Source organism: Odontesthes bonariensis, chromosome 23 (genome assembly GCF_027942865.1).
Source record: "Odontesthes bonariensis isolate fOdoBon6 chromosome 23, fOdoBon6.hap1, whole genome shotgun sequence".
NCBI classification, from domain to species: Eukaryota; Metazoa; Chordata; class Actinopteri; order Atheriniformes; family Atherinopsidae; genus Odontesthes; species Odontesthes bonariensis.
Window position 1 is genome coordinate 18901672 of NC_134528.1, and position 9836 is coordinate 18911507.

The 9836-nt window shown below is 40.9% G+C and overlaps 1 protein-coding gene across 1 annotated transcript in view; it reads left to right on the plus strand.

The window, feature by feature from the left end:
- The window catches only part of rhbdl1 (rhomboid, veinlet-like 1 (Drosophila)), a 40519-nt gene that overhangs the window by 24732 nt on the left and 5951 nt on the right, over positions 1-9836 (plus strand). The window contains exons 6-7 of the mRNA XM_075457805.1: positions 7730-7830; positions 9504-9564. Coding sequence (XP_075313920.1) covers positions 7730-7830; positions 9504-9564 — 162 coding nt within the window. The remainder of the gene's footprint in view (positions 1-7729; positions 7831-9503; positions 9565-9836) is intronic.

Sequence of the window (9836 nt, forward strand, 5' to 3'; positions counted from 1 at the left end):
ATTTCTTTCTTCTGCTGTTTTCTTTTTTTCTATTCATCCTTCACTTTCTGGATTGCCTCCTTTTGTTTTCACCTCCTCTATATTTTGTCTCTCCACTTCTAGTTTGCTCCTCTCTTCATTTAGCTCTTCCTTTTCCTTCTCGGGGGCTTTCATGGTGTCTTCTACAGTTTTCTTTGCCTCCTCGATCTCTTTTCTGTCCTCCTCCAACTGTTTTTTCACAGGCTCCGAATCTTGTTTATCCTCCTCCAGCTTTTCCTGGTTGAGCTCTTCTTTGCTCGCTGTAGAGACATTGCGCTAGAGGCGGAGATGGTCTCTTTCAGCCAGAAGTTCCTGGATGCGAAACCTTAGACTGTCAGAGTGCTGTTTCATGAAGTAGTTTTCAGCCATAGCAGCATGAAAGCAGCGTCTAAGCTGAATTAGGTCTAGGAAGACGTCTGCCTCCAATCCAATAAATCCTCCCCTGCCTCGACGCCAACCTCTGCAAAACAGCGGCAAAACAACTAAAAAAGTGTCCCCTACAGTCCATTTTTATGATTAACAATGACGAAGGTGATTTAATTCCACTGGTTACTTTGATGTTGGAAACCAGCTTTGCCCACAAAGTCCTTTAATGGAACCTCCCACACAAGCAATAGGCCCCTCCCACAAAATATGGAATCAGCTGTATGATCTAAATTGTATAAATTCTCCTATTCAAGTAGTAATCGGCTTTAACAGTAAATAAGCATCTATAAATCTATAAAGTGGGCTCCAGATTGCAGGTATAACATTTGAGGTTTCCGTCCAGAAGAGAGCTGTCCTCGGAACAACTAAGATACCCTACACAACCTTCAAACTTCCTGGTCCACTATTTTTACATTTCTGAGACATTGAGCACTATGAAGCAACATTTGGAATGATATTTTTTTTAAACGTGAGCCCGTCAAAACACTTACTGGTAAAATATGAGTATCCCGTTTACATGTATTTTGCAGCTGCAGATTCTGCTCTGCTCTGTTTCTCCACTGAGAAAACACTACCCAAAACAGCTATGTGACAACCAGGTTATCCATATTGCAACCTTCTTTTAGGTGATGGCTCAGCATGATGGCATGGTTAGTAATAGTAATAATAATAGATTTTGGACTTAAGAATCTTATTGTTATTCTTATTATATGTAATCTAAGAAATTGCGAAGAAGTAAAAAAAAAACAACACATCTGCAAAGGATGCATCGCTGCATTTTCGCTCATCTCTCCCCTAAGTGCACTTGAGGGACAGAGACAAGATCAAGGTGTTTTGCTGGGATAGATATCTGGGTAACACAGGCAGAAGGACGGTTGCTTAGAGACCCTGCTGTCTGTAGTCATGCAGTCTGACATGTTGATGATGGTTCAGGGTATCACTGACCTCCATCCGTCCATTTTCTGTACCCACTTAATCCAATTCAGAGTCGCGGGGGGCGTGCTTTAGTCTATCCCAGCTGTCATTGGGCAAGAAGCGGGGGGGTTACACCCTGGACAGGTTGCCAGTCCATCACAGGGCCAAACAGAGACCATCAACCATGCGCACTCACACTCACACTCACTCCTCCAGTTAGACACCAATTAATCTAACATGTATGTTTTTGGACGGTGGAAGAAAGCCGGAGTACCCAGAGAGAACCCACATGTACTCGGAGCAAACATGCAAAGTCCACACAGAAACTCCCCATCGAGGATTCGAACCAAGAACCGAGGCGATGATGCCAACCACCGTGCAGCCTGCCACTGGCATGTGCTTCACAGGCAGAAATGGCTTGACGGCAGTGTACAAAGCTGTTCGAGCTCACAATCAGGCTGGGCTGCTAGTAACAACTTTGAGATCTCATTGTGTGATCGCAGCCGGGAGATGTCAGAGCTCTTCATGGGCGCGCTCACTCCAACAGTTTCTTCTTCTCCTAATTTGCTCTTTGTAAATAAATCTGATCTGGCATTTCTTCGGTTTATTAGCCAACAGAGACAGCCCTGTGACCAAAGAAGTGCTGACTGCAGCGCATCTCTGTGCAGGGCCACTAGATTTAATGCATAAAGGATGTCTTAGGAAAGTGTGTACCAACAGAGTAACCTTAACTTAAAAGGCAACAATCCCACATGATTAGGTTTCCCGTTTGGATTCTGTGCTGTCAGCAGAGGCAAAGAACTGGCTACGTATTGGCTCCTTATTCAAACTTATGCTTCTTGATCGCTGCTTCTATAAGATGATGCTTTGGAGTGTTGTTTTTTTTCTCTATTAAGATGCCATTTGACAGTTGTCACATAGTAAAGTGTCCATAGCTGACTATAACTCTCCAGATCCCTTCAGCTCTGGTATATTTTTGTATCTTTATGCTACTAACTTACAGCTTTCTTATTCTGCCTCATTTTGATATTGTTCCCAGACGGAACAGGTTCTTATTTTAAAGGGAAAAAATTCTAAAAACCCAGTGTACACAACCCTCTGAGCTGCAGCTGTCTTTGAATGCTCAGTTAACAAATGTTGTTCAGTCTTGTTTTGCTACCCAGGATGAGCTTAGCATGTCTTTCTGTTGCAGACTTTAGAAAGATGCTTTTATTTCCTCCAGATTTGATCACGGCAGAGCACTTTTGTTCTGATACAAGCAGGCGAAACATTCAAATACCACAGCTAAAACAAATGTCCGCTGGAAGGCTTTTAGCTTTGACTGAGAAAAGTCACCATATTACACCAGTACAAGCTGCCCTTCAATGGCTGCCTGTGTTATAGAAACTTATTTTAAAGTTGTACAGCTTTTCTATAAATCTTTGTGTGTGTTCTTGCCTTTACCTATATCCATGATCGCCTAACCCCTTCTGTGAGCTTAATTACTATTCAAGATCCTCTGATAAGGTTATTGTAATGATTCCCAAACTCAACGTGCTCCCAAAGGGTGACCAAGCCAACTATCTTCAAACTCCCTTTCATCAGCGGGCCCTTACCACCGGTATTTGCTGTAATTTCTTGAAATATTATGTTTGTTGTTGTTTGTTTTATTTTTATTATCTTAGATAACGATTATTTATTTTTGTCTATTTGCTTGATTTTGAAAAGTTTTAAAAAGCAAAGTGCTGTACCCAACCACCTAAATGATTAGTTGGTAAACCTACTGATTCATTGAGCAGGTGACAAGCCAAATATTTGGCTCAAGAATGAATGAAAATCAAAAAGACAATAAGGGTATATTAGTTGTGTATTTGTTGGCCTCCTCAAAAACATAAAAATATATTTATATTTCTTTGTTTGCTGGATAAAAAAATCTGCTTCTGAATATTTGCAATAGCAGTTTTATAAATTAAAGCATATTATTTGTCTGTCAGATTGTTTTGCTACTGAAATGGTAAAACAGTCAAAAAATTGTTAATGTTGGTTTAACCTCTTTTCACTATGTATGACCCTTTTTTTTTTTTAACCAAGCTTTAGATACAATGACGTGAATGCTTTATTTTTACAAGAAACCATTGGTTTGAATGATCTTGCCATTTGCTCTTATACTACAACTAATATGATTTCAAACTAAAGCATCTGTCACCATTAGTATATCTTTAAGAAAAGAAATCAAACTAGAGCTGCTCCTTAACTGTTCGAACAAATAATAGCAATAGTCTATGTCAATTGCTGCCGACGGACCTGAAAAACCTTCTAGCATGATTCGTCTGAATTTCCAAGGATTAGAGCTTTTTCTGTGCTCGAGCACAGCCTCCACTGGAGTGGCCACAGAGCAGCGCAGCTCCAGGCGCTGTCAGACTCTGGCCTCGGATCAGCTTACCATCCCTCGTCTGCACCTTGTTATAGAGGGACTAAATACAAAGTTTTGACCAATAGCTTAAGGGCAGCCTGGAGTAACAGTAATGATGAAGTAGGTTTGGTTTGACAGAGAGGCTCAGTAACTGTATCTTGGCTCCATTGGGAGCTTTACAGTGGTAATATAGTCCAGAGTGTGTAGTTGACCTGTACTCATTACAAAGTGCATTATTTTTACAGTCTACACTGCTGTGCGTGTGATGATGATGAATTCAGAGTGGCGACAATACATATCTTGCCTACGAGACGCTATGCGTCAGCATAACACTGAAATAATCGCACACCTCATGTCTCGCTCCTGCTGAGTGTGAGAATCCTAAATCGTAAATCCTTCCGAGGGCCCACATGACAGGCCTGTTTGGTATGCACACTGTATTTGAGAGCCTCTTAGCAAGCCAGAGAGAGCAGGAGGATGAAGAAGTTTTTTTTCTTTTTTCTTCCCGTTCCTCAGAGCCAGAGGTCTCAGGTTGTCTCCTCGTCCTCACCAACAGATGGTGATGTAACATCTCTGACAGGTGTCTTCTTCAAAGAAGTGTTCTGGACTGAAATGTTATATTCGTTATCAAACAGCTGATTTAACTACTCATTAATTATGGGCTAGTTGACTTCACACATATTAGAGGGGTCAGTAGGAGTTAATCCATATCTTCTCAGCCTTTCCTCTCAGCTACAACGAGATCTACATTTTTTTCTTTTAACTCCTTGTTTTTTTGGTTTTACAGACTGTAACTTTTCTAATTACTCCAACCCTTAGTGAGGTTTGGGCTGTTTCATGAACACATTTAACTCAAACAAATAAAAAGCTGGTGAACCTAGTGTAGCTATATCTAATCTACACAATACATTTTCATTATCGTGAAAAATATCTCAGAGTGAGTGAATACTGGATTTAGCATCTTTTAGGTTCCAGGAAATGTAACCGAAATGAATGCTCATTGTGCACAGTGTTTGATAGATGTGTGAATAGGCATGGCGTGTTTGCCACATAAACACGTTTGCCACAGTTTTTTTTCTTTGTATTTCTCATCGTCTTGCTGACTCTGACTCGCTACTTTTTAGAGTCGGAAGTATTTTAGATTTAAATATCTCTTAATTGTAGGGGAATAAACTAAAACTAGCAGACATTATCAAAGGCTCTAGTTTTTAATAATATCCAGCATTATTGACCAACTTCTTTTGCGTAGAAGTACTAAATCAACTACAAATAAGTTATGAAGCTCCAGAAAAATCTCAAAGAGAAGCTCTGATGTAGAAGCTGCCGAAGTTGCTCCAGTTCAGTTTTTATTTCCCTTTGAAGACGTCAGACACTACGTTCTGCATACTCCGTTTCATAGTTGCAATTTGCTGAATCCTCATATCATTTGCTGAAGCACCAACCTTCACTTGCCCCATAAGTCCACAGGAAATAGCCCATAGGTGTGAGAGCGAGGGCAGATGAATGACAAAGGAACACGCTCTAATTCCCATCTGTCTTTCCATGATCATCACCACAGGCTGACAAGGCGTTCTTCAGGATGATGTTTACTCTGCGCGGTCCCCAGAGCCCACACAGACACACATGGAGAATATGACTGTTACAACATGCATTATAGATCTGAGATCAGAACTCCAGCGAAACCTATCAGCGATTGAAGGGGCTGTTTTTGTTTTATCAGCCCTCTCCGCTTCCCTTATCAGCTCATTTGCATAATTAACCGAGGCTGACTGCGTCTTAGCGAGCAGCTGCAGTGATTTCTCCAGCTTGGATTTTTGTCTTACTTCTTAATGGTGTGACATCAGTGCTTTTTACATTGTGAATCAAGCAGTGTTTACAGCTTCATTTGGGATTTATGTTTTTCAAACAACAATGTCGCTGTCAAAAAGAGGTAAAGACACTTGGGTTAAGATGGAGAAAAAAATAGATTGCAATCGTCTTTAATATTTTTTGTTTTGTTTCTAATTATCAACGCACCAAAAGATCATAGCTTTGGTTTCTACAGCCAAAGCAATATGAAAATAAAACTATTCTAAAATATAGCCAGCTCAAATTCATTTGCAGTTGCCTTCTAGCTGTTCAGATGTCCACTTGGCTGTGTCTGCTCTGCTGACACTTGCAGTCATTCAAATAGTTATGTGGCATGTTCGATACGACTTTACAGTGTCCCTGCCGCTGATGTGACACAGTCGGTCCCAGACATATTGATGCTACAAAGTCGTGTGCTTTGATTTTTTTTTTTCATTATTAAAGGCTGTCATGTCTGCATTGTCTTAAATGCCAGCATTTTAATTGTTAAGTTTGTTGGTTTTGGCTCAGTCTGTTGAAGACTTGTCTCTTAGCTGTTGGGTATAAACAGTTGATCCCTGATCTCTCGGAGTAAGAGCTTTCTTTTCTACCCCTTCCATCCAGTCACCATTTAATTCATGCACCATAATGCTTTATGCTAAACTAAGCTGAGCAGCTGTGGGCGGTTGCTTTATACTAAATGAGCCAATGGGAGAGGTATCAGTCTCAGCAAACGTCAATCAATAGTAATTTATTTCTTTATTGCCAAACTGTCAAGTTAAAAAATGGAGCTTGAAACTGAACATTTTTCGCAAAATGTACTTTCAGGATTCATACAAACCACGAGCAGAAGAAACAAGGACACTGTTCGCCAACAGTAGCCTTGATTGGCGTCTTGATTCAGACCGACAGCATTTTACACTGTTACACTTATAGCGCATATGTCTTACGGTATAGGTAGCTACAGCATCTATGAGTGCTAAATTATTGAGCCATGCAAAGGGATGTTGTGTTTCATGTAGCCACAACTTTTTCTCAAGTTAACATTTTAACTGTAGTCTTATAGAAGATGGAGTGTGCAGACTGTGCTTGATGGACAGCTCCTTCACTTGCAACCGATGTAGTGGGAAAGTTTGCATCATTCTTACTTTTATCAGGTTGTGTAGTTCGTAGTTAATAATACGTCATTTTAAGCACAGCTCTCCTTCTAAACCTCAGTCTGACCTGAGGTCTAATCAGCCACAAAAACTTAAAAACATTCATGAGTATTCCGAGTATTTTAAAAAATTGCAGGTGTTGCTAATCGCATTAAAGTTTGTTCTGCTCTGTTCAAGCTTCACGTCACCCTAAGCCCTGACAGTGGGACAAAGGGCCATCATGTGCAAGGTTCAGCTAAACTGAATTAATGAGTAATATTATCATTTACTGCTGAGCTCGTCCTGCCGTGACATGCCTGCACGTCTTTGATGAAACAGACATGACAGTTTTGTAGTTAACCGCACTGAAAGTGTGCAGTCACTCTACAGGATACAGTGTTGTGTCGTCTATTTTGTCGCTTCCATGGTCCCCGCCATACTTCAGATGTCAGACTAATCATTTTAAAAACACTTGGCTACTTTACAAAGCTACACATCCCAAATTAGATCTCTTTTATGACTATAACACTAAGCATCTTTAGGACACACAAACTGGAAAATGACTTCTTCAGAAAGGTTAGACTAATGTCCTCTGATGTTTTTTTTTCTGTGTTCAGAGTAGAAGAGAAAAATTCCTTCTCTGTTAGTTCCTCTTCTGATATGATTAGTCAGCTGCCTGTGCAGTAATGTGAACAACCTGCACTGTGTTTATGAGTGTGTGTTTCCGGACATGACATAAAAGTACATGTGAAGGTCAGCTGGTGTAACAAAGCCTCGTGAGCACAGGGGGATTTTAACAGATTTTTAGAAAAATGCTCCGGGGAAGGTGACTTTGCTGCTGCGTGATGAGTCGTCAGACTCTCCCATTGTTTTTCCTATCTGCTCCAAAAAAGGCTGTCTTTTGCGCCTGCTTTCATTTTTTCCTCACATGCCACGGCATTCCTGCACAGTGTGCTTTCCTTCTCTTGCATTGACTTTCTTAATATGTCCCCTGTCTCTCTTTCTGTCCCTGCAGGCTCGCTGACGGTGTCCATCACAGACATGCGTGCTCCAGTGGTGGGGGGCTCTGGGGGGGTCTACGCTCTGTGCTCAGCGCATCTGGCCAATGTCGTCATGGTAACTGCCATCATCATCACCATCATTGCCTCCATTGTTAGATTTTAAATCGGTTTTCAATAGAGAGGAAATGTCACAGACATCCACACCAGCCAACAGCGTCTACCTCAGTGCTCCCTGTTTTGTCTTTGGGCCCATTTCCCTAAAGTCTGAGAAAAGCAGAATTAAATCCGTATTCTGAGTTTGTCACATTGCAGAAAAACGTTCTCATGTTTAGACGTAGGGTCATGTTTACTCGCCTAGGTACACAACGTCACTGCATCATTGATTTGTGATTTTTAGACCAGCCCTAAATATCCTGAACAGAAAATCAATCAAAAGCTGTGTAACAATCCAACTAAACACAGTTTAAAACACAGTTCCCTACTTTTTCACATGTTTTGAGACACTATTTTCTCAACCATATGCATATTTGAGATCATGTGGATTTGATAAACACTTTTAACTGTCCAGGCCGTTTGGAAGAACGCCATTGGATAACAGACACTTTGTCAGTATCTCTTATCTTGTCATCAGCAAAATTATGATTTTGCTTGAGGTTGTTATTGAGTTTCAGAGTATTATATAGATTATTAAGGCTGTTTATTTGTGTACACTGAAAAAGAAAAGGAAGTGTATCCCCTTGAAAGCTGCCCAAGGGCCTTTATTCAGCATTTATTTGTGTTTCTGTCACTGTGCCCCTATGTGGAGTGCCTTCCACGTTCTCTTTAACTCCCAAGGCAGTGTTAGATCTGACGAATCACTTTAACTAATGTCACCATTCACTGTGGGCAGCAGAGATGCCAGCAGGAATGGAAATCAAAGTGTGCTGACAGGCCCAAAGAAAGCGTGCTTGTTGCAGCTAACGGTTTGTTTGGTCTGTTACACACGATGGAAGCATGTTGTTAGGAAATCCTTCAAGGCACCTCTTAGTTCTGCTCTGGTGACTTTTCGGCTACTTTTTCCCCCCCATTTTTCAATTGTAAATCTTAAAACATTCCAAGCCATATGCCATCAAGCACCGTCATCCGGTTCACTCAAAATACATTTTCAGGTTCGGTGAGGCTTCAAGCACTACTGTGTGCCTAACTTATCAAAAGTCACACAGCTCCAGCTACATTGTCAAAATACATCTTGGAGCTCTGTGGGGCACAAATTCAACTTTAGACACTTTAGACTTAAGAAAAAAAAATAAACATACATATATACATCTGTATGTTGTAGGTTTTATTTATATATTCCTCTTCCTCTCGAAGGTTACGGGACATTATCAGTTTCTTTTTCTGCTACGTAACAGAAGAATCACCAATACAGGGTCATATTCCCAAAGCCAGGGATTTAAGGAAGGATTGGATTTGCTGCAGTTATTCATCCCGTGGAGTAAATGTGTCAGTATACCTTGTTTTTTTTACCCCAAAGAATCACAAGGGCTTATTCCCTGGCCCATTTGTCCATTCCCTTAAATTATAGCAGCCCTAATTAATAAAGCACCAGTGGTTTGGAACCAGTAAGTGGAGGGAAGCCAGGTGTATAATCACATGTCTCCTGTAGGTGCTGCCACCTCTTTCTTATGGGTCCGGATGGTCTTACTCTGAGCTGTTTCTTTCCAGGCTGTTGATATACTCATGTTTGTGGTGGTTGTTTGTGTCGTGATTGTTCTGTGCTGACAAAACAGTTTTTCTCTGTGTTTGCAGAACTGGGCCGGAATGCGCTGTCCGTACAAGCTGCTCCGCATGATCCTGGCGCTTGTTTGCAGTAGGTTCTCTTTATTTACTGTCAAAACACTCCGCCTCTCTTCCTTTATGCTGAATTCCTAATTCAATCATTAGACACTGAATGTGCATTACTTTTCTTTCTCAACATAATTCATGTCTGGCAAGCAGACTAACACAGGGACACATCTGATAGGGGTGTCTTTTCATGCAGACAAGCTATCAACATTACTGAAATGAGAAGCGCCCTGATTGGACATTCTGCTTTGTTTTTAAAGTGCCTGAGTCATGCTACTTGTCCTTTTTCACCACACG